Genomic DNA, 26,894 nt, shown 5'->3' with positions numbered 1-26,894 from the left:
TGGCCTTTTAAGAGTGACCAGTGATTTACTGATGGCCGAGAAAAAACTAAATGCCACTTCACGGCGGGTTGCACAAACTGCCAGGACTAGTCTGAAAAGTTAGTCATTACATGCAGATTAGTCTAATTTGATACCAAAAAGTACGATTGATTTCCCCTTGACTAACACACAGTCTTAACATAATGGTTTGTGCGACTGGCCCATGGAGCTTCACTGATTTCATTTGACTGGTAATAGCTCTATAGTGTTTTATTGTTCTAATTGAATGTATTGATTAAACACAAGAATTTAACACTAGACACAAACACCCAAAGTTGGAAATAATATCATTATATGGGTAAAAAATCCCTGGAAATCAATTTAAGGGAGCAAATATTGCCTCGAAGTGGATAAGTTAGTTTCTGTCACTCACAACCGTACAGAATATGAAGAATATGAAAAGGTACCAGCACAAAAACCCAGAAAATCATAAAAGTAACACAAAATATTGAGATTATTGCACACCCCAGTTACTGTTGGTTTTCTGAGTGGTTTATAGCCTGGTTTTATGTGGTTGCGAGTGTGTTCTGGCTGGTCTCTTACAGACATGAATCAAGTAATCATTCACATCTTGAGCACAAGCGTGAGATAAGTTTACTCTATGGTCTGATGCGGACCCTCACACACACACACACACACACACACACACACACACACACACACACACACACACACACAGAGCAGAGGATATTATGACAGCCCTGGTAAATAAGCCGAAGCCGATCACGACAGAATACATCAATCACTCCTTCGTTTTATTCCATTATGTAAAGTCCTCCCACTCCGAGGGGACAGTTCAAAGTCAAGAGGACCTCTGGCAAAACTTTTCACGGCAAAGCATGATTCACTGTGACCGTCAGGAGCGCCAGAGGTGGATATGGAGATCGTTCACGCATCTGGACTGTGGATGCTCTACATGCGCTCCTTAATGTGAAATAAAGAAAGTTCTGTCATCGACTCTCTGCGGCGCTTTCTACCTGTTGCTCGCTGATGCGAAATCAATAACACCTTTGGATCTCTGTAATGACTTTAACATTGATTCTCTTTACCGTTTTCAGGTTTGCAGGTCATTTTCCCCGAATACCTGCAGGAGAAGTTCGTCCAGTCGGCTCTCAGCTACATCATGTGTAACGGGGAGGGCGAATACATCTGCCAGAACAGCCAGTGCATCTGTGAGTGTGCCGACGAGTTCCCACAATGCAACTGTCCCACGACTGACCTCCAGATCATGGAGAACACGCTCATCGGCATGACGGACACCTGGGAAGCGTCTTACAGCGACTTCGAGAACTCAGGTAACACTGAGGCCATGTCCACACACTGCAGAAAAGTATATTCTGACTTAGTATTTTTGTCCAAATATCTAAACATTCTTAAATCAAAATGCATTTACTAGACGAGTAAGATACCATAAGATATTAACTCTTGTTTTCTGGGGGGAAAAATTCAAATCAACTGAGTTTTTGCCTAAAACAAGTAAAATGATCTGCCAACGGTGTAAAAAAATTGTTTCCGTTTGAATTAAGATTTTTCTTACCCCGTTGATTTTTCCCTCCGAAAAACAAGACATAAATCTTATGGCAATTTACTACTTTCGTAAATGCATCTTGATTTATAAATGTTTTGATATTTGAACTGGAAACAAGACAGAAATAAGTAAGAAAAGCATTTATTTGCAGTGCACTAGGTTGAAAATGCATCTTTTACTCTCCGTTTTGGCCTTTTGTCCACACTGAGACTGCGTTTCTATTAATGAAAACTAAGCTTTTTGAAAACGTGGATCAATTTGAAAACGCTGTTTTGGCGTTGTAGTGTGGACTGTATTTATAAACGATGACGTAAGATTAGTCATGTGACGCATGTTGTACCAACTGATATCGATACTGTTATGTGCTGTTTACTCTCACACTGCTGCAAAAATATGTTACTTCACACACTCTTCATATCACAGTCCTGCAAAGATGACAGAATACACTCACATCTGCTGTCCTGCGGCAATACATGAGAACAGTTTTAGCATTTAGACCAAATATATAATGGTGAGTGAGAGCGACCTGGACGATCAGTGAATGCTGAGATATTTTGCTAAATTAAAATCATTGTTACAGTGTAATTATATATTTAAGTGCTGAGTAATATTAATTAACTACATGTACATACTATAGGGTTAGGGTAGGATTAGGGTTTGGTTGAGGGGTAGTTGCATGTAATTATGCATAATTTACTGTTATTACTATGTTAAGTACGTGTAACATATGTAACAAGGACACTGTAAAATAAAGTGTTACTTTTATTTTTCCATCTATCATCTCAGTGAGCTTTTGTGAGGTTTTACGCACGTGCAGTAAAGCTGAATTTAGCGTTTTCCGACGTTTCAGTGTGGATGAGAAACTTTTGGAAAACGCCTTAATTCGACAGACGGAGAGCGTTTTTAATAGAAACGCCGTTTTCAAATGTATCCGGATTAATGTAGACGTAGCCTGAGGATAGTTCTGCCAAAAGCTGAAGATTTTATCTCTCATATTTCGTCGGAAATGTCCCTTCAAAACCTTAAATTGAGTGAGCTTGCAGAACGGCGTCACACTGATCTGACAGCATTAGCGGGCGAGTTAGCTCGTCAGGACTGTCAGCAAGTCTGGCCTGGTGCCAGTTTTACCATGCATTGTCAAATATGACAGTTTCACCGCGCTACACATCATGACTAATAAGTAGACGTGGCGACAGCGAGCATCGAGTCAGGTGTTGTAATCATTGGCGGATCGATTCCCACACTTCCTCGGCTTCACTAATTGGGCTAAGTGACGTTTGAAGTCGTCTGCATTGATTTAGCTGGAATTAAACAGAAGACGTTTGCTCAGAGGAGCAGCTCTCGACTCTTCTCCAGCGCTCATTATACGCCAGCTATCCTTATAGGCATTATACTTGCCTTTTCACTCATTTCCTAATGCAAGTTACTGAGAGAACATCATTTTGTTATTTTCATCCAGTCAACAAACCAAAAAATATAAACAAGTTAACTCCATGTACAAAAAAATAATGCACCTATTATCCAGTAAAAAAAAAGTTATGCACTTATGCAAAAATATGCATTAAAAGGTTCAGAAGGGTTGGTTCATGCAATGTTTCATTGTTCATCCCATATTGAAATCTATTTTTATACAAGTAAATAACTCTGTACATTAATGCTGATTATTTTAATGGCTTTGCAATGCATGCAACATAAAGTATACAATTAGATTAATATATTATATGCATGCTATTACAGCACAGGCTTTTAATGCAAAACTTTATACAATGTAACGGGGTCCATGCAAGCTGTGGAAACACTAATATACTGTATATATAGCTCACTAGGACTGTATTTATTTGATAAAGAATACAGTAAAAATTGTATGATTTAAAATAACTGTTTTCTATGTGATTATACTGTAAAATGCAATTTATTCCTGTGATCAAAGCTGAATTTTCAGCATCATTACTCCAGTCTTCAGTGTCACATGATCCTTCAGAAATCATTCTAATATGATGATTTGATGCTCAAAAACATGTTTGTTTTTTTAACATTATAAAAGACTTCACTTTTAATTAATTAAATCCAGCTTTGCAGAAAAAGAAAAAAAAAACAATCAATTTCTTATGACCTCAAACTTTCAAATGTTAATCAAACGAACATAAAAAAACTGTTTAAATCAAGTCAATGCAAGAGCGTAACAAACGGCTGCATATTTAAATGGTCTAGTCTCTTCAAGGTCTCTTCTTACCTTCACTTTAGGTGAGAAAGTGTACGCTTTAAATCTAATTAATCAGCTTGTTATATGTGAGCCACCTTGTGCCGAAAACTCTGCATAAGACTTGCATGCTAACTTCTCTCTTTGAGCCAATCTGCAATAAAGCAAGCATGAATAATTCAGAGACCCACAATGCTTTCTCTGGGAGAAGAGGCACTTCTCGCGCTTTATTGTAACAGTCAATTTCACCCCACCGCCTGGACTCGAATCACACGCCACGGGCCAAAGCGCTCCATTCCCACTCCCAAAAGATGGATTCATAGAAAGGCTGTGCAGGTTTATGAATGAATGTTATTTTCCAACCGACTGTTTTTCTGATATTAGATCTGCACTGCTGCAAATATGTGCATTTACTTGCATGATGATATGAGTCTGTATCTATACAGACTTTTTTTTTTTTTTTTTACTTGATCTTGGATCACTTTGATTATTTGTAGACGTTTTAATGACACATTTGTATAATAAAAAGGGAGAGTTGTAGTTAACAGTCTCCATAAAACAAAACAAGCTCTAGAATTTAATAAGTTAACAGACACTTCATATTTAATGGTATTAGATGATTGTGTTAATTGCATGTAATATATTAGACTTTCATTCAAACATTTGCAATTGGTTCGTGAAAGGTGTTTTTATGCATGTTTGAGCTGAGTTTTCACTACATTTACACCGTCGATTCAAAGTTTGATTCAAAGTTTCGAAAAGCTTTGTTTCTCCCATTGCTGCCATAAATCATAGTTAATGTAACAACAACAAACAAACCTGTAAAGTGTTTTACATGTGTGCACTGACACTGAGACAGCCTCTTTATGTTAAGTATGTGCTTTGAGTGCTATGAATTTCTAGGCCTTAAATATTTATGATAACTTCTGGCTATAACATTAAAGGCAGATTGCGACATATCTGGCACTACAGTATCTGTTAGATCTGTAAATCCTCTACACTGTAAAAAAAAATTACATCCCCAAGTCAAAAATTTCAAGTGACCGATAACATCTAAATTTTTCAATTGGTCTGACGTATTATTTCTCATTGAGCCAATGTTAACAGACTATTGCAACAAGAACAGAATTTTTTTACAGTGTAGAAACACAATCTCAGGCTTTATTAGTCCACTAAATGGAGTAATGAACAGTATGCGAGATATGAGGAACTCAAAAGCATCAATAACATTATAACCGCATACAGTTAAAACCAATAAATGCAGCTAGATAGTGACCTTCAGGATGTTTATGTGTTTTTAATACTAGCTTAATCCCGTTTTAACATTTTAGCTGTGAAAAGTCATTCATCTGATGACGACTATTAATATAGCATTGCAGAATGGTTGTAAAAAGGTGAAAGTGAGCGTTGTTCTGGGTAAATCGCATTTAATGCCACTCACACGCCGACAGACATCTTTCACCTCGCTGATCAAATATTTCTGAACAAAAAAAAACATAAAGCAGAAATAGGTTACTCCCCAAGGTGATTGCTCAATATCCACCTTATGAGCACGCTAGCTTATATATTATTAACCGTTAATAAAAGGTCCAAATAAAACCAGACACTGCGATATATTTATATAGAGCAGAGGACGCTCAAATTGAGTCTGTGAACCTCAAGGTCGCTGCAATATTCCTCTGGACCGGCCCGAGGAGAAAGCGCTCGAGCGCCAAATGCGGCGTGAACAGATGAATCTCCTGAAATGTCAAGCTTATGAATTAGGGAAGTGATAATTGTTTGAACGTGTTAATAATGTCCTACTTTAATGCCAATAAGTTCTTAAATCATCATCACCACCCAACCCATTATTTTGAGGTGTGACTGACTATGATCGTCTCCATTTTTCAGCTGGCTTGGGCGCGAGTTCACAATTCCAGTCATAATAGGGTTGAAAATTAGGAAGCCTCTGGGATTTTTTTTTTTTTGTGTGAAAATGCTACACATTAGTTGAGAAATACACTCCAAAAGATCCAGAGGCACCTGACAACTCTTGAAACTTATGTTTAAATGCTAGTACAGTTTATAAAGATGTCAGAAAAATCTTACAAGAACAGCTGAGATTTATCTGGAGTTAATCAGAGTCACTTCAGGTGAAGACTAATTTATGTGCTACTAATTTTAATTAGTTCTGAACACAGCCACTTACGCAATTATGAAAGCCATTAGCACACTTTTGCCGTTAGGTTATTTTGAAATGTTATTTTTGAAATAAGTTGTAAATTTTACATTTAGGGCACAAAAATTCTGATGTGATTTATCTTTGTTTCATTTTTTTACGTCACAAAAATCAGCTGTTTTAACAGGGGTGTGTAGACGTTTTACAGTAAGAAAATCATTACTGCTGTATATATACAGTATAAAAGAATAGTTAGGAACACAAAAACAACACTTTTCCTTTTTGCACACTCACACAACGGAGAGGTTAAGGGTCAGTGGATACAGACTTAACGTGTTGAGACACGATCCACAATGAGAGAAATCGAAACTTTAAACATGTCGAGCCAATCACCTGTTTACTATAGATACTCACATTAGACCAGACAGTTGATGGACCCAATTGACTTTCATAGTATATATATATTTTTTTTACTACAATGGAAGTCAATGGGGTCCATCAACTGTTTGGTTACAGACATTCTTCAAATGATCTTCCTTTGTGTTCAGCAGAATAATTCATACAGGTTTGAAACAACTTGAGGGTGAATAAATGATGGCAGAATTTTCATTTTGAAGTGAACTATTCCTTTAAGGAGCACAACCGATTATACCGTTATTTCTGTCTCCTCCTATTCAAGTAGACGGAGCTGTAATTGCATCACTAGAAATAATGTTCTGCCTGGGAACAATGTGGATATTTAGGGCTTAGCACAGACATGTGTGAATATGGGACCATCCTTTGATGAAATAATAGAATATGTGTCAGGGTTGGCTTGGAGGGTTGAGGCGAGGACTGAAAATGGTCTTTATTAAATCCCAAAAATAAACAAAAACTACCCTGTGGGGAAGAACAGGCCAGCAGCTCGACAGGACTAGACAGGGAGCAAGTTAACATGAAGTACATTATACAACGAACTGGCACAGGTCTGAAAACACAAGGAGAATTAATAGGGCAGCAAACAAGGCAGGCAAAGATGGAGGACAGGTGGGACAAATCAACCAACAATCAGATAACCAGAAGGTTATTTTTAAAAATTTAAAAAAATAAATAAATTCTGTCATCATTTATTCTCCCTAAAGTTGTTTCAAGCCTGTATGAATTTCTTTCTTCTGCTGAACACAAAAGAAGATAGTTTGAAGAATGTCAGTAAATGATGACACAATTTACATTTTTAAGTGAACTGTCTCTTTAAGACAATAGACAGGAGAGCACATGGCACATAGAAACAAACATGAGAGCCATGTTCTTCTCACACTAAAAACTAAAACAAGACCACATGGCCGGCGAACATGATCACAAGCCTTGTGCTCAAACAAAACAAGACAGACACACACACACAGCTAATGAGAACACTCATAAGCCACGTGTTCACACAAGACATATCATGGAAACATGCTACACAAGACACACACACGCGGACAGAAGAGCAAACTCGAATCCACACGCTCACACGAGACGCATGGAGAGCGAGAACAATATGACTTTAAGGCAATCTAAAATACACATGGAAACGTTTTATATCAGAACGTTGTCAGTGTTATGCAGTCAATATTTCAAAATTATTGTTACTATAACTAACAAGGTGCATATGTATCACTGTATGACATTTTAAAAGTAAAAACTATTCAGGCTCTATTTTCCAAAGTACAACGATGTACATACAGTAAAATTATTTGAGTAATCGTACAAATGCTGCACAGAAACAAACATTACAATGTTTCAAAAGGTGCTCATTGTACACAGTTTTAGAAGATAGCAGACTCTTGCAATAAGCATTTTCCAAAAATAAATACAAATAAATAATAATTGCTTTGATGTACTAATGTTTGCAAGCTCTGTTAATTGTTATTTTTTGTGGAAAAAACATTGAATGTCTTAATTCATAAAGTTTGCCAACAAATCCCTGGAGCACTGTATTATCCTGCTTTGTTTTCAGAGTTGTTTCTCTGAATATTGTGTTTATTACTTCTGAATGGAGGAAAACTGACCAACAACTTCCTCTGGAATAATCAGAATTATATATATATATATATATATATATATATATATATATATATATATGAACTCATGAACTTCTTTGTTGGAGAATAAGCTAAAATATGTACCAGGCTTAAATGAGTCTTGCTTCCAGGTTAATGTCTGGGTATAGAGCAGAACTGCATGATTTTATTAGTGGCTAAAATTTAATTAAAACTTCAGTTAAAACATTAAGCGGTTTACTAAAATGATTCAGGGTTTAAGCCCAACACTAGCACTGCATATATATATATATATATATATATATATATATATATATATATATATATATATATATATATATATATATATATATATATACAGGTGAAACTCAAAAAATGTGAATATCGTGCAAAAGTTATAATCTTGATGATTATGGCTTACATCTTATGAAAACCCCAAATTCAAAATCTCAGAAAATTAGAATCTTACATGAAAAAAAAAAAATGAAAAAAAGAAGAGGTTTCACTTTATTTTGATGGTCCCTTTAACACGTTCTGTTGACTATAAGTAACGCTGCACCTGCATGTCTACTAACTCTCATTAGAGTGTTAGTTAAGTATTAATAGACTGGTAGGGTTAGGGTTAGGGTAGTTGCAAAGTTACTTATAGTCAACAGCACGCTCAAAAGGGACCATCAAAATACAGTGTTACCAAAAAAAGATTTTAAATACAGAAATGTCAGCCCTCTGAAAAGTTTAATCATGCATATGTATGTAGTTATATACTAAATATATTAGTTTCACCCTTTAATTTGAATTACTGAAATACACGAACTTTCAAACGATATTTTTCGAGTTTCACTTATATATATATCATATATATATATATATATATATATATATATATATATATATATATATATATATATATATATATATACATACCTATTAAAAAGTATATTCTTTTAATGTATGTTCCCTCTTACTCTGGACGAATAATCTCCATCCAGTACACACCAGTAAACACAGCCGCTCTGTAGACAGTCGCTGCGCTGGGCCTGAGGTGGTTTCTGGATTCAGATGTCACACTGTCGTTTTAATAGCATATCAAACACATGAAAGGAAACAAGCAGGTGGAGTTGTTAAACACCATGAGTGCATGTTTAGACCATAATATTGACATCCCCAATATGACCATGCTGCATATACTGTATTTTAATGGACATCAGCCAACCTTGACTGCAGTCGAACACACGCGTTTCCTCTGTGTGTGCCGCCGGCTACAGGCATGTTCATGCTGCCTTACGTCTGTCATATGATTCCTGCACCACAGCACACATCTGTGTTTAAAGCAGGGGTGTCCAGTCCTATAGGGTTGAGGCTAAATTTAGCTTGTGAAAGTGAAATGTAGTAACCCATACTCAGAATTTGTCCTCTGCATTTAACCCATCCAAGTTAGTGCACACACATTAGGATAGTGAGTAGTGAACACACACACACACTGCAAACCATGATAGACACCCGGAGCAGTGGGCAGTAGGGATGTGCATCTCCATAACTGAGGCCGATGTGATACGCATCTCGATGCATTGCCAACGATATGATACGTTAAATATACATATGAAGCAGCTACTGATGCGATACGATACACCCCATTAAGATGCAGTGTGATCCAATTTCTATTCAACACAATGCGATTCAGTGCAATATACGATGCAATGAAAAAAAAAAATATTGGTCACTTTCTAAATAATAAAAGTAGAGCGCATCTACTAATAATTATATATAAATAAATTGTTTTTTACCGTTTAGAAACGATGCACCCTGATACAAATGCTAATTTGTATCCGATGCACACGTTTTTAAATCAATGCATCGCATTGTTAACTTTTATGCCGATGCACCGTTGCGAATTGGTGAACCTTACCATCCCAAGTGGCCAGCCATTATGCTGTTGCGCCTGGGGAGCGATTAAAGGTTCTGGGCCTTCCCCAAGGGCACCTCAGTCATTTACTGGAATCCAACCAGCAACCTTTGGGTTACCAGTCGGCCATGACTGCCCCTATAAAAATGTTACCTCATGTTGCATTTGCCTCTCCTTTTACCCAGAAAAACTGGGATCAGGACAGCAAGTGCTTGCCGCCTCGTACTCTCAGAGTCCACAGAGAAAACCTCCTTCAGTGACGATGTTCTCAGCTTGATGTGCAGAAAAGAGACTTCATTAGGAGATTCTGCGGGCCACATTCGGTCTATATCTTCCGATGAGGAACTATCTAGCCGATGCGATGCCCTCAGCCTTTTCTCCTCTGTTTGAAGCACAGGAGATCTCGCAGACCTGTTCTGCACTTGAGCATAAACTCTATTTGACTCTATTTACTCCAATAATGCACTTTCCTGGTCATGGTTCAGTGGAGGATTTTGTTAAAGTTAAATGCATTTTAAAGCTAAATGCATGAATCTGGTGAACTTTGAGAGTTCAGAATTAAGAGCTCCAGTAAAAGTCAGTTCCTGGCCTTTTAACCCCTTTCCCCACACATCCCATTTTGGCAAGTGGGGCAATACATACCCAAAATAAAAAGATTTCTGCTCATACTGTAAGTCAAATCTGAGGATGTTATCTCTAAAACTATGAAGTTTATGAAATATTTTCTAAGACCATGTTGTGTGTTTTTAGAGAAGGCTAATAAAAGACTAATATAAGATTTTATTGCCCTGTAAACACCTACACACTTGCAGTCTTGTCTATGTCTGGTGTGGTTAACTTCCCCATTCATGTTTCTATTGTTCTCACTCGACAAACCTTTCACACATCTGGCGATGTGTTGTTCAAAAATTAAACCAAAACCATAATCTTTAATATGATGAAATAACTTGCTCAGGCTTTAATTTTTAACTGTCGTTACCCTGCCCACACAGAAAAGTGGTTAATGTTACTAATGTTAACTAGTCAAATGGCTGTTTAGTCATTGTTTTTGGGCTACTGTTGTAGGTAAGGCAGCCTTTCTAAGCTATTAACTCATTGAAAATCCTATTTCACTTGGAAATTTACACATTACGCGAGTAAAAGACACTGAAAGATTTGAAAAATAGGACATGGAAATTGTTCGGGATTCTGAAGGCTCTCTATGAGTATTGACAGTGTTTGTGGTTAAAATCAATCATTGTCCGTAAAAAGTCAATATTTTTCTCCATCTCCCACAAAGTATCATTATGTGGTTTATGTGGATATGCTTTTGTCCTCCATTATATGAGCGCCTGTCTCTCTCTGTCCTTCTCTCCTAGATGAGTTTAAGTCTTTCCTGAAACGGTTGCCCGCGACCCATTTCCTCCCCGTGAGCAGTGTGCACCTGCTGTGGGGCAGCGACTGGGACCTTCAGAACCGCTATCGGCTCCTGCAGAGCTCTCTAGAGGCCCAGAGAGTGAAGATCCAGCGCACGGCCCGCAAACTCTTCGGTCTGAGCATCCGCTGCCACCACAACCCCAACCACCAGATGCCCAGAGAGAGGTGAGAGACCTGATGTTCCCTTACTGAAGAATGCAGCAGGAAAACAGCACCATAGTCCAGCAACTGCCCATTCATTATCTCCATAGGGATTTCAGCAGATTAATGAACTAAACCAACCAGCTCCCAATCACAAAATTACAGGAGTTTATTCCTAGATAAAAGGTACATGCACTTCAAGGTTTTTTTTTCCCCCTTAATGAAGTATCCCGTCAAGTCGACACATGACACATGCAATGAATGCTTACAAAAAATATTCAGGATAATGCAGAAAGAGTGATTCTGGACTGTAGTGTCAATGGGCCCTATCTTGCACCCAGCGCAACTGACTTTGTACACCGACGCATGTATCATTCCTATTTTGCACCCGACGCACAGCGGACTTTTCCCTCCACAGACGCACGTCGGTGCGAATGAACTTGCGCTCCCGGGGGCGGTTCAGCGAAAAGAGGAGGCGTGTTCCGGCGCAAACGTTCCCTGGTGCTATTTTGCAGTTTCAGAAAACAATTCCGCCACAGACCAGGAGAAACCTCGTCTAAAGTCAGTGCCGTGTTATTCAGATGCTATTTTAAGGGTGCATGCTTGGCCATAATGTAGCGTGTGCACAACACACACACACTTTGCTTCTCTCATCTACACAGACGCAGCAGTTCCCATTTTTGCAAATCATACATAATTACAAGGAAAAATATTACCACACATGAGGGAAATCATTGTGGTGTCCATGAAGATGTGAAAAAATAGGCATAAATCTAGCTTACACATTTACCCAAATTATCATACGCCTGTTTAACCGAAGCTAATTTGGGTGTGTTTCTCCATCCCCAATGTCACTTCTCTGTGTTTTACGGCCCTGACGAGAACGTCGGTCTCCTCGGCTGTGAACCACTCCTGGCGTGCGTCTGGCAAATCCGCCATTAAAATAGCCATGGAACTGCTTTTAAAAGGAATGTGAGATGTCGCTCTGATTGGTTTATTTCACGTTACGCCCAAACCACACCTATGAGTAATGTATCTACTTCAGACCAACACATTTTAGATTTGCGTCAGGCGCAAGAGTCATTTATCCCGCCGGTATAATAGCAACAGCGCCCAAGACCCGCCCACAAAGTTACTTGCGTTTCGCGTTTAATACTTGCGTTTCAGATTGTTAAAATAGGGCCCAATGTGTCATGTAAGAAAAGAGATTCATTCAAACTATAGTTTTACAGAGCCAGATCTATAGTCTCAAATATACACTATAATCAAACTATCATAACAGTATAATTTTAATGACCTCATCTGTCGACATGACATCAGATGCTTTCTGAACATAACTTTGATTCATTTTTTTATGTTTTTTGCCAGAACGTTCCCTGCTAGCTGTGGTACGGTTGATATGGATACATAAAAGTGCTGTTTCGTGACTGTACTGAAATTAAAGAGTGCAGTGTCAAAAGTATTGCCTTGAATGTAGACAAAGTAACCTGTTCATTAACTGGACTTATTATATACACACTAATAAATGCACATAAAATAAACTACAAACATGTTTATATGGTTAAGCAGTGCGAGAGCATCAGCTGTCACTAATGTGGAAGTGGCTCACCCACGCTCCAATGGCGGCTTTGACAAGGTCTGCACTGAAGCGTTATCAAAGCCGAGCAGAGCATAGTCTGAGCTCTGTAGGGCTCACATCAAGCGCGTTTGATGGCAAGAGCACAGAGAGAGAGAGAGAGAGTGTGTGTGAGAGAACGACAGATAGAGAGGAATACAGAATAGGATTGACTATTTTAATTCCAGGTAAGTTGTTATCAGTTCAGTCTAGTGTGCCAATAGACAAAATTCCCTGTGATTTTCGGGGCTAATTCGTTAAACACTGGACTTCAAAGTAGAGTGTTGTTCTGCTGGAAGTGAGGAAGTCTATTTCTGTTTATGTGCAAAACTATATTCATACTTCAAAGTCAGAGCAGCTAGTTTAGCTAACTGATAACAGTGCACCAAATTAGCATCCTATTTTAATAAACTAAGCAGCAGGGTAACAATTCGTCACGGTAAACAATCTCTGGGGGAAAGCATAGAGTTTGAATGCAATCCTCATGGTTATACACCTCGTCTTAAAGGACAATTCCGGTGAAAAATGAACCTAGGGGTAATTAACACATGGTCACCGAGTCGATCGTTCCCTGGGATGCGTTTTCATGAAAATCGAATGTAAAGAGTTTTATTTCTAAAAACAGATTAGCTTATAACGCTAGTATATGGGGCACAGAGTAAGTAAAAGTAAATCGCTAGTTAATACCACTAACAAGGCTCAAAATAGCCTCACACTAACACGGTAGCATAATGAGGGTCCTTACATGCAAACCGAAGCATTGAGAACTTTGTAAGTGTACAGACAGTTTAATAAGAAGATACTTTATAAAGACAGTATATTACGCGTTGACATGCAGGAGCCATCTTGGAAAACAGTCTCGACTAATCGAGTCACGAACGCCGCGCTACGTTATATTTCACAAACGTAATTCCTATCGACCAGCTATCCTATCGACGGCGTTCGTGACTCGATTAGTCGAGACCGTTTTCCAAGATGACGCCTGCCTGTAAACGCGTAATGTACTGTCTTTATAAAGTATCTTCTTATTAAACTGTCTGTACACTTACAAAGTTCTCAATGCTTCGGTTTGCATGTAGGGACCCTCATTATGCTACCGTGTTAGTGTGAGGCTATTTTGAGCCTTGTTAGTGGTATTAACTAGCGATTTACTTTTACTTACTCTGTGCCCCATATACTAGCGTTATAAGCTAATCTGTTTTTAGAGATAAAACTCTTTACATTCGATTTTCATGAAAACGCATCCCAGGGAACGATCGACTCGGTAACCATGTGTTAATTACCCCTAGGTTCATTTTTCACCGGAATTGTCCTTTAAATTAACTCTTTAAATAGAATCATACTTTACTCAAGCATGCATGCAATTCCATTGAACATGCTTAATGTATGCAATTACTGTGGCGGTATCAAATCTTAGTACTCCAATATCCTTAAAATTAACCTATTATTAACCATTAACCTAGGGGGTTGTTTTTCTGCCACAATATTTTGAGCGCGCAAAATGTTATTTCACACGTGCATGAACTGAGTTTTGCAGATAAATGTCCGTCTCACAAATCAGAAAGCTTTGAGCAAACGAAAACTAATTTTGCGTTTAAAATAAGTTTATTCGGATGTGCACAGACGTTTTTTTCCCCCCGCATACGCAACGTTTCTCTTGCTCGCTCTCCTGATACCTGTCCTGAGTGCTCTCTAAGTGCCGACGGCTCGCTTACTAACAATTATCTGCAAAACTGCAAACTGCCATTTTGCCCACTCAGAATATGATCTTGCACGTGCAGAATTGTGGCAGAAAAATAACCATATATTAACCCAGATGTGTTGTGGTCCATAAGTGCTTTTGAAATGTTGATCCATTAAGCTTCAAAACCTTTACATCGTGTATCTTTTCCATGTTAATCCGAGTTTTGGTCCTAATCAGCCACAATGGCGATACGCAGCAACCGACAGTGGATTATATTTGAGAAGCGGTTTCTACTTATGTGATGTTGCGGCTGGAACAACAACATACAAAGCATGACAGTGATAATATCAGGTACTGATTATGTGCTTTATTTAATGTTAAAATAATATAATTTGAGTTTGAATATCATTAATAGCCGTACTGAAAACGACAATAGATAATTCACCTCAGATCTTGAAAATAAGTGAAAGGAAACACGAACGTTCAAACTGGGAACAACCAAGTCTATACCATGACAAAGATTGTTTCTGTCAGTCTGTATGCATTTTTAATAGTGATCAAATAGTGTCTTTTTTTTAATTATTATTATTATTATTTTTATTTGTATTTTTTTGTATGTGAGTACAATGTGCTTGCAGACAGTCTCCGCCCACACGCTCTTCTGATTGGCTGTGATTTTTGATTGATTGATGACATGAACCGATGATGAGTGTCTAATGTTGCAACTGATCTTGGGTCAGTTTTATAATATAGTGTAGGTTAATTTTTAATTAATTAAATTTATTTAATACTTGAAAAAGGAAAATGATACTTAATTGCTTCTACTTGGCCTAGTTTGTCAAGCCTGCCTAATAACACACACAAAAATAGACTACAAATTAATAAACACATTTGACAAAATTATATTTTATGGTATTTATACGTATAGCTCCCCAAGTCATGCTGATAATGCAACACGTACTTTGTATTGTAAATTGCCTCTTAGAATAGAAATCATAAAATCGACAGAACCATTTGTGTTCATTAAGTCCTGCCCTACATTTTCCCCAGTGACAATCTAGTTTCTCTCATTAAAGAAGGGTTTCTGAACCGTGTTTCATTCTGTTCAGATCATCACAGACTTTCAGCTGCAAGTATACTGTAACTTGTTAAGCATGTGAAAAGTTTGCATCTGTAAGCGTAGGCTGAAAACTTGTTGAGGCGGTTGTTACTGTTATTGCTGCCAACCATTGGTTTTGCGAAAGACACGCCATTACATCCCACATGACAACCCAAGAAACATAATGTGAAACCTATGACTGAACACAGACAATTGATGCATACAGATATCAAGAGTTAGAGCGATTCCAATGCACATGTCCAATCTGGTGTATTACTTATACTAATCATAATACACAATTCTTCCACCAAGGAACATACTTCATTAGCAACTGTATGCACTGTAACTGTATCTTCTGAGATCGATGTAGAATTCATTAATACAGCGTTCATTGAATTATGTTTATTTTAAACTCATTCTAAGCATCTGAGCTCAGATCAGCCCTATAATGGCATATATTCCCGAGATGTTGCTGTGCTGTCACTCAACATGTCGACTCTGTCTCCACTGACCTGCTCTTTGGCCCGAAGGCCATGATGAAGAAAGATGGCTGCTCACTTGAGGAAGAGTTTCTCGTTGCTCATTATTAGCAGAAAACTGCCTCCATCCGCCCCATAGACTCCAGAGACAGAAGTTAACTAACTCAATTCTGCAGACATTCCTCCAGTTTGATGGCACACCAATTATCTAGAGGAAGAAAAAAAACACTTGGCTCCAAACTTTGGTTACTTGTGATTACTGCCAAGTTTTCCCAGAAAGTTCCTACTTACAAGTTCTGAAGTCATTATTATGATACTTAATGTGCTTTTGGGCTTTAATGGGCTTTTTAGTGCCACCGCGAGAGAAAAAAAAGAAGAGCAGTTAAAAAAATGCTTTAAGAACGTTTTGATAATGTTGCCATTAAGTTAGGCTATAAAAACGTTATTTTGTAATGTTCTCTGGATGCTCAAAATGTAAACAATGTTTTTAAAATGTTTTTTTTCTTTTTAATGTGGACGATAGAGGAACATTCCATTCCATCATTCTTCAAACATCATGGGAATGTTACTTTTGAAAGTTACATTCCGAAACAAGTAGTAACATTTAAAAAAACGTTAGACGAACATCCAACTGAAAAGTTTCAGAGAAAAGTTTTTTTTTTTGCTAACGTTTTGAGAATATTATTAAAGACCAGATAATTTGAATGTCTATTAACGTTTCTGGAGGAATGTTTGTTCATAACATTTTGACAGTATGTTAGAAAAAAGAAAATTCGTTCTTAGCTTGGTGTTTTAGAATGTATTTGATTAGATATTCTTTATATGTTGTCACAAAGAATGATGTGAATTGTAGTTTTGTTCCTGCAATACACACACACACACACACACACACACACACACACACAAATGAAATAACTGAACACATTAAATTGCATTGACAAAATAGAAAAAGCCAGTAGCTCAAATAAAATGCTTTTTTTTCTTTTTCGTTTGGTAATTTCGTTCATGTGTGCCCGTCTGGTAAATACGATCTCTCTGACATGGTTTGAGAGCTGCATATGTTTCCCCTCTATGATAAGTAGATTACACTGCTGGTTCTATTTTAAGGGCAGATCTTCCGTATACACTGTGATAGATTAGTGAGATATTCCACTCGCCCGTTCTTGATGCAATAGTGCCGACGCACAAGGTCTGTCTGTGGAACCACAGCTCAGCTTTAACCTCGACTTTCTCAATTATTGGCCTTTTGCAAATCGTGCAGTTTCTACTTTTAGGGAAGCATCTCAAAGTCAGCTGGTGTTTATTCCTGGCAGAAGAAAAAAGCTGATGCAAGTTTTACATGAATATTTCGGCTTTATTGTTGCTCCTTCCTGAGTAGAGTCCAAGATCAGGTAACCTTAAAAATGTACTGTTGGCTAAAATTCCCAATAACAGATCTTTTAAGGCCATTTCCACTCGTGATTCGATTGATTAGTCCAAATCCAAGTTTGATATCTTCCTTCCTCATGCTCTTATGTTTCTCTCATAAATCATACATTTGGGTTGGAAACACAGTCTGTCAAACAGTACTACTGCAGGTAACAACTCCAGAGTGGATGATGCCCTTTTCACTCTGTTATTGAACTATTTGTCCACTTGGATTTATCACCAAAGCTTTACACTCACAGAACAGCACTTGCAGTTTTAAATGCGTCACAAGAGGCAAAAATAATGTGAGCTGTGATCCGAAGGCAGTTTATTTGGAGACAAGCAGCTATGAGCAATATGCTATAAAAAGTGTCACAGAGAGCATGAAAATGTGCAAATTATACATTGTTAATCACGGTGGATTGCTTTCATACCAACTGCAGACCTTACTGGAGTTCACATGAACCAAGAAATTAGACAAATTCAAGAGAGCAAAAAGAACTTTGTGGGTGCAATGAAAATGAATCAAAGTAATTTGTTTTTCAATAATACAAGGATAAAATTAGACATTTACTGTATAATCAATATGATTTAAAATACAAAACAAGGTACATTTTAAATGGTGAAATAAAAGCCAAATACAGTTTATTGTGTCATCAAAATGCCAATAATGACCAGAAGAAAAAATATATATAAAAAGTTCTGCATAATGCAAGACTTTTAGTTATAAACAAGCCAAAAACAAAACAAAAAACAAACACTTGGACTCTTATTTTGAAATGTCAATATTACTTCCGGTACAAACAGATGAGGGAGATAAAACATGCACTCATACAAACATCTACAACACTGTTACAGTTCATCAAGAGTAGATCATAAGCAATCTATCGACATACATGCATTCATTGATTGCAAACTGCTCTGAGTGGGCAATAATGCACAGTGCTTTTACTTTGAATTTATTTACATTTATTTCATTAAACCATAGCCTTTTTAAAGGGACACTCCACCCATTAGCACTAAGCTTTGCATTGTTAGAAACCCAGTCATACTATTGAATGGTCGTGCAACACTCTCTCATTTTCCCCTGAGATGGGAGAAATCCGTATTTACCTCTTACACTTCCTCCCACAATGACGCAAAAATCATCATTTATCGTCAAAAATCGTCATCGCCTGGACGAAATCTCTGAATCAGACGAGGACATGGACGTTTGTGTTGTGAACTATCCTAGTTTCGCACCGCATATGTTCTGACTGAACATCCAGGTACCATGCAATAATTCACCTTTTCGAAAGAAATACAAACGAGGAGTAATGCACTAATGAGTTCGCCAACTAACTAGACATTTTGTGTGAAATGAATTTCAAGCTCTGGTGGTAGCTAGCCTTGTAGACGGAAGAGTGATTTCTCTTATAGGCAGATATGCGCTTTCTGGATTAGTGGGAGTGGCTTGCGGAGCTGTGCAATGTGGTGCATTGTGGGAGTTGTTGTCTTTCATACAAATGCGTCCTGAAGTTATTTTTTGTCTTTCCTCGGTCACAAAGGCACCAAATTCAAAATTTATTTTACATTTCGACTACATATATGACCCACTTTAAATAAAAAACAATGTTCCTATGGGTGGAATGCCCCTTTAAGTTTATAATCACATTAGGCTGAATGGCGATTCCTGTTTTCCGGCTCCAAATGCGACACTTCTTTAAATGATGATTGATACCATTTAAGATATTTAAGACTTTTATGACCTTACATTTAAATAAACGTACAAATATGGAAGATAAAAAAGACTCAATGAACTGATCTGGGGTGCGTTTCCCAAAAGCATCGTTAGCCAACTATGTTCGCAAGTTCAGTCGTTTTCAGCAGTTCAACGAGTCGGTGCTTCCCAAAACCATCGTTCTAACAAACATTCGCAAACAGCATCACAGAGTTGTGTGTTTGTAACGACAGATCTCGAACTGTGGTTAGAAGAAGAGTTTCTTGTTTGCAGGACATGTGGACTCAATAAATCCTGATCTTGAGCAAAATAAGCAAGCTGACATTCAGGACAACCTGTGTCTTTTATTTAGAATAAATACAAATGTCATTTACGTCTTTTAGTTTGTCAAGAGATTTAAATCGTAGTTTCTGAAGAGTGCGCATGTGTGAACGAGCTCTAGTGTGTAAGAACGAGTCTATGATTGAATCTGGAAATAAAGCAAAAAAACAGAGAAAAATGAGAAATAGTCCTCAGATGTCGTGTCCGTAATTTATAGCAAAACATCTAGAGTTAATTTGATCTCAAACAGATTCATTAAAAGAAGTTATTACTCCACCATGTGCGTGACGTCATTAACCAACGTGGTTCAACGACCAATTTGCGACAATATGGTTTCGGGAAACAGTCGCGACTAGCTAGTTGATTTCTTCAACGATGCATCGTACTATGGTAGTGAAGCAGTGTGATACGGCGCTGTACGGGATCTGTGTCCAAAGGCACCAAACGCTCTTGTATGAATCACACACACATGCAGATATAAACACCTTTTGATGCTTGGCCTGATAAATTGCTCTGGCCCGAGCAAAACCCCAGCCGGCGCTGAAGTGACAGATAGATTCACGCCTCGGGGACTTCTGTGCCATTTGACGACAGAACGCATCGCAAACGCCACTGTGATATTTAATCAAATCAAACGATGCAATTAAACGAGTAACCAAACCATGCTGCCCATTTCAGTTTATGCCAAGCCACAAAATCACGCTTCCTGGCTTGTTGTAATTAATAAATGTTTGTTGTTAAGCTCTACCTGATAAACCACGACTGTGAGATGATGCACATTTTGAGGGAAGAACAAGACTCTTATTTACACCCACACAGAACACAGACAGAGCGGTTATGCAATGTGCAATGTTCATATACCTCGAATAAAGGGAAATATAGTGCCAGTCTGTGAAGGAGGGCTTCAACATCTAAATCTTTCCATTGCATAGGTAATGAGCAAAAAACATTACATGCATATTTTGGGCTTTTTAAAGCAGCTTTTTTCTGCTGTAACAAACAATTTTGCATAAATAACAGAGCTTTGCATTTTCTGAAGATGTTTGCTATGCAGAACTGAATCACAATGCTTGGGTGTTGTGGATGGTTGCCAAGATGTTGGTTTGTCAGTAGCAGAACGAGTGAGACGAGTTAACCCACGCCACAGACCTTAGCCAGGTTAGACACGATATTGAATTTAACATGGATGAAAACTAAGCTGTCAGAGACGCACAAAGCCTTTTTTTTCTACTGATTTGTTTTTTCTTCTTCTGGAAAGATGTTTCGTCAGCTGAACAACAAGTTTGCTGTTAAACAACAGTGCAATCTATTGAACGCATTTCAAAGTCCCCCTGTGATGAAAATCCAATGTTTAATGTTGTTTATGTGTCTATGTGGTGTTTTTAATATGCTTTAAGGCAAACCATGTGTAAATTCATAAGTCGACTCCATTGCTGAGTATTTTCTCCTTAAAACTGCAGTGAACCAAAGACAGTCTCAAAAACACACTTTGAAATCGCTGGTGTTTCTGACGTCACAAACTACCTTGTAACCAATCAGATCAACGTGTGATCGTCAACCAGTGGATCTCTGAGCTGAGCGAGTGAGTGGAGGCGGGACTCATTTGCATATTCATAGAACCGCACATACTAAATGAGGCAAGGGTGTCGAGTTACATTCAAGATATTTTAAGGCATGAGGAATTTTTTTGTTTCAAGGAAAAAACGTTTAAATATGTAATTTTGGTGATCAAAGATGATTTTAAAGGGATAAAATGATTGATTACAGGGGGACTTTAAGTCTTTCCCTCTCAGCCTTGTTTTCATTCCTGTCTAAGGTTTGTTGGTTGAGCTTGGTGTAATGCCAACACAGAGATATCTGACAGGTTGCAGTATCGCTTGCAGCATCTTTAATTGAATAAAAGAAATGAAGCAGATATACAGGCCTCCCCTCAGTCCGTATGGCTTACTCTACTCTCCACTCATCCATCATCCATTAGAACAGAAATTGCAATGATGTACGTCACGCAGTTTGTGCAGAAGAGCGCTGTGATGCCCCATTACAAACACGAGGATGTGAAAACAAACAGCATTCTTTTCCTTCGTCTCCATTTCATCCCCCATGGCAAACTCAAGTCAGCCACTTGTTTCAGCTAAACAAATAACAGTGCAAAATAAAACCAGAAAGCCTCTATTGGGAAAAGCATTCAGGCATATGGGAGTCAGATCATATAAAGCTTGCTTATTGTGAATAAATATGAAAAAAAAAGAAAAGAAAAAAAAAATACAATATTAAATGCCACAAGCGAGTTTACTTCTAATGGCTTCACATTGATTGGGACTAATCTTAATCTTTTTATTGGTCCAGTAATCTGGAGCGAACTGAAAATCAAATAACGTCTGGCTTGGAATATAGCTTTATTTATATAGATTGAATGCCACAAGATGCTTATTTTTACAGGTTTACCATTTCACTTCCCTATTGATAGTTTTTGAAAACTCAAGGAATGTTCATATTCATTGCTTTCAATTTACGTTACACATCTAGTTTTAGAAACGTCTTTGCATTTCAAAAACATTGATATAATTAGTCTCACTTCCACTGGATCGCACGAGTTTTGTGGTTTGTACAGGAATGCATAATTACATGTACAGGAATTACATTGCCTGACAATTAATATTTACAGTATTAATATTATCGATTCAACTGAACTGACACTTTCAGATGACATCTGAACTGAATGGAGTTGAATAATGACACTTATCTTATTTAGAGCTGCTTCCCAGATCACAAATGCATGTTAAAAAGTTTTCCCATTAAGTTATGAAAATGTCATATCTGAACGTTCAAAACGGCCAGTTTTTAAATGGTTTATGCGAAACATTCCATATCATTCTTCAAACATTATGGGAACGTTACATTTTAATGTTCTCTTAACGTTCCAAAGTAAGTAGTAACATTTAAAAAAACATTAGACATGTTTTGAGAACATTATTATAGACCAGATAACTTTGAATGAAGGTTAGGGTTAGGGTTAGGGTTAGCGTTAGCGTTATTAATGTTATTTGAGATTTGAGAGAACCTTGCTAGAACATTCCCTGTGAGCTCGGTCTATACCTGGAATTGAATTAATTTAATAAAAATTATCCATGAATCAAAGTTCCCATGTTACATGATAAAACAACATTATTCTCCATAATTTGGTTGAGAATACCAAATTCTTAGTGTAGCCTTTTTGTCTCTCTAACACCATCTTCAAGGGATATCTAGTAGGACTATCTTTTATCCGAGTCTGGATTTATTAACATGTCATCATAAGCTTTAGCACTTTGTCTCCCAGAAATCAGAATTCCGGCATTGGTTTCTGCAGCAGAGAAGCTCCAAAGGCTTTCAGAATGACAAGGCAAAGTGCCTGCGGGGAGAGAAAAGACGAGGTGTGCATTGGGAAAATTTGACAGAATACATTATCCATTTTAGTGATTAGACTGTAACAAACGTCAGTACGCTGAGGCGGTAGCTTTGTGCCTTTGGACTTGATGCTGCATTATTAACCCTCTGGTGCTCTTCGGTTATATTAGACCGAAAAAGGTAACATTTTTTACGTGTGGTAGCGTTTTTACTTCATCGGAATGGTACAAAACTTGGTAAAGGTTTTGGCACTTGCTTTGTGAACACACACACAAATTATGGACATGATTCGAAAAGGTTAAGTGGTCCTGGAAACAATATTCACACTTGCACTGCATTGGAAATGAATGAGAGATGAATTTCATCTAGTAAAATCTTTTGGTACTGCAGCCAAACAACATCTCACTGAAAGCTCATTTTTTTAGATATCAAGCTCAAATTTGGAACAAAATTTGTTTAGATTAATGGCTTTGATTGTATTGCAGTTTTAGAGTAAAACGTGTTTTTGAAAATACAGATTTCATATAAAAATTGAAAATAGTATTTTTGTGCATTTTCCATAACAATAAACGTAAAATTCTGTAACTTTTTTTAAGTTCACTTTTAAACTTTTTTTACTTCAGCAATAATTTTCCAAGGTGTCGTCTTTAAAAAAGAGATCAAACTTAAGTCAGTGCTTTAAAGCATTCAAGATTTACAGTTTAAGTTGGAGACTTAATTTACAGGTCTATGCTTAAAACGTGAATAAACAACCCGATCTCACGGCAATTCGTACGAATTTTACGAGGTGACTAATTCGTACGAATTCCTACGACCTCACTCGTACAAATTCTTACGATTTTTGCTAAATCGTACATATTTTACGAGTTGCCCAATTCGTATGAATTTGTATGAATGACCTACCCCTGACCCCGCCCCTAAACCACACATCACTGGGGTTTAGACAAATCATACGAATTCGTATGAGTGAGGTTGTGCAAATTCTTACGAATTGGTCGTGATATAGTGTTGGAATAAATGAATTATAACTACTGCGTAAATATGATGTAGTACCATTAATTATTTTTTTTTTTTAAATAAAAAATACAAAATAATGAAATAAAATAAAATACAAAAAAAAAAAAAAAAAAAAAAAACGTTGGTCAAAATTCGCTACGTGAAGAGCACCCCCCACACCCCCACACCTGCCTTGACTGCATTGTTCTCTGTCTGCTTTCAGATCGGTGCTGCAGTGGCTGAACCGCGTGCAGTCGTTCCTCTACTGCAACGAGAACGGCTTCTGGGGAGCGTTCCTGGAGAGCCAGCGCATGTGTGTGTGCCACACGGGTGCCACCCTGTGCCAGCGACCCATTCCCTGCGTGATCGGCGGGAACAACAGCTGTGCCATGTGCAGTCTAGCCAACATCTCCCAGTGCGGATCCTGCAACAAGGGCTACAAGCTTTACCGCGGCCGATGCGAACCGCAGAACGTGGACTCGGAGCGAAGCGAGCAGTTCATCAGCTTCGAAACGGACCTGGACTTCCAGGACCTGGAGCTCAAGTACCTGCTTCAGAAGATGGACTCGCGTCTCCACATCCACACCACATTCATCAGCAACGAGGTGCGCCTGGAGACCTTCTTCGACCCGCGCTGGCGCAAGAGAATGTCGCTAACGCTCAAGAGCAACAAGAACCGTATGGACTACCTGCATATGATCGTAGGCCTGTCAATGAAGATCTGCCAGATGCGAAACAGCAGCGTGGACCCGATGTTCTTCGTCTACGTGAACCCGTTCAGCGGGAGCCACTCGGAGGGATGGAGCATGCCGTTCGGTGAACACGGATACCCGCGCTGGGAGAAAGTGCGAATCCAGAACTCCCAGTGCTTTAACTGGACCCTTCTGTTGGGAAACCGATGGAAGACGTTTTTCGAGACGGTGCACATTTATCTCCGAAGCCGAGCCAAGGTGCCGACGGTCATGCGCAACGACACCGGTCAGGGCCCGGTGGACTTATCCGACCCCAACAAGCGTCAGATATACATCAAGATCTCAGATATACAGGTGTTCGGATACAGCTTGAGATTCAACGCGGATCTGTTGAGGAGCGCCGTCCAGCAGGTCAACCAGTCGTACACGCAGGGAACCCAGTTCTACTCGTCCTCGTCCATCATGCTCCTGTTACTGGACATCCGGGAGAGGATTAACCGTCTGGCTCCTCCGGTGGCTCCTGGGAAACCCCAACTGGACCTGTTCTCCTGTATGCTGAAACATCGACTCAAGCTCAACAACAGCGAGATGATTCGCGTCAATCACGCCTTGGACATGTACAACACCGAAATCTTGAAACAATCGGACCACCTGACTACCAAACTTTGCTGAAAAACAACAACAACAACAACAACAACAACTGGGAAGAAGAAGAAGAAGAACAAAATATTTTCTTTCTCGGTTTGATTTGGAATCTTTTGCTTTGCTTTTTTTTTTTTTTTTTGATGTATTATTAACAACTTTGTAAGTGTAATTGTTAAACGAAAAACTAAAAATACAGAGAGAAATCATTTTAGCTCACTACTAAAGGAAAACAACAACAACAACAACAAAAACTAAAAAAAAATGACTGTATCATATTTGTCGAAGCATGTCTGTCATTTTCCTAATTACGAGAAAAAAAAAATCACAAACTATTAAATTCAACATCCAGTGACACAGAGGCCTTGATTTTACTTTGAGGGAACAAAGGTACATCTTAAACTGCCATTCTTAACACGTTTTTAGAGATTTAACGTAAGGGCAGAACCAAAATACAGGAATTAATTTCAGACACTACCATGATGTTGTCATACATGTTTTATAAGGATTCATTGACTGTACTGTGTCTTGTCCTTTCATAGAGAGCTTGGCAGTGAGTGAGTTCAGTTCAGGCGTCCATCGTTTCTCACCGGATGTCCAGTTTTATTGTCACTCTCCAGAAGAACTGAATCCTGTCCTGTGTTTTCAGATTCTCCAGCGAGATCCGAGGTTTGAGTCGCTCCGGTGCCTGAGTGCAGTATCTACGGTTCAACATAATCAATTCATGCTATTTCGTACTGCTTCGCATAATGTACACGTTGTGATTGCTGATGTGTCGAGCTTTTTTGCAGCATCGTGAACAAAATTTGATCATTTCTCCTTTCTTTAAGGGTCAGCATAAAGCCATACATTTCTCAGAGGGATGAAAAAAAAAAAAAAAAAAGAAGCTGGGCACATTTTGTGAGAAATGTCCTATAAATTGCTTTTGTATTTTTGTTTTACAGTCCTTTTCTAATGAAATATAGCACAGTGGTCTGAAAAAAAAGAAAAATGATAAGAAAATGATATATATGTGCTGCGGGATTATGGCATGACATTGTAAAGCCATTGCATTTTCATTAACAGAGTGAATCCACAAGAACAGTATATTAAAGCTTCAAATATCTAAGATGGTTTTAATCTCAAAATCTGCTTGTATACCAAATGTACACTTTACTTTTGTAATATTTCATTTGGGTTTTATATTCCTTGATGCAATTCAGGTTTAACTTTTTTGACATGTTGATTGATTAATCTCTAATCTAAAATCTTAGCTGGGGAATTGGGGGGGGGGGGGGGGGGATTATTATTTTATTTATTTTATTTAACCTTCAAAAAGTTATTTCTAGGATATGGAGCATGCCTTTTTTTTAGCATTACTTATTATAGTTTGTATCATTATTATCCAATCTTATTAAGTGCCTGTTAGCTATCCCTTTAATGCTTTCCTTCACTTTTTATTTATTT

The 26,894-nt window shown here is 38.0% G+C and overlaps 1 protein-coding gene across 1 annotated transcript in view; it reads left to right on the top strand.

The window, feature by feature from the left end:
• brinp1 (bone morphogenetic protein/retinoic acid inducible neural-specific 1) overlaps positions 1-26,334 on the top strand; it is a 188,205-nt gene extending 161,871 nt beyond the window's left edge. The window contains exons 6-8 of the mRNA XM_084114158.1: positions 1,098-1,334; positions 11,208-11,430; positions 24,338-26,334. Of these exons, the coding sequence (XP_083970284.1) occupies positions 1,098-1,334; positions 11,208-11,430; positions 24,338-25,478 (1,601 nt within the window). The 3' untranslated portion in view covers positions 25,479-26,334. The remainder of the gene's footprint in view (positions 1-1,097; positions 1,335-11,207; positions 11,431-24,337) is intronic.
• Positions 26,335-26,894: the final 560 nt, after the last annotated feature.

This window comes from Abramis brama, assembly GCF_963993115.1.
Source record: "Abramis brama genome assembly, chromosome: 5".
NCBI lineage: Eukaryota > Metazoa > Chordata > Actinopteri > Cypriniformes > Leuciscidae > Abramis > Abramis brama.
The sequence above is the reverse complement of the archived record's forward strand: the minus strand, read 5'-3'. Positions and strand labels throughout refer to the sequence as shown.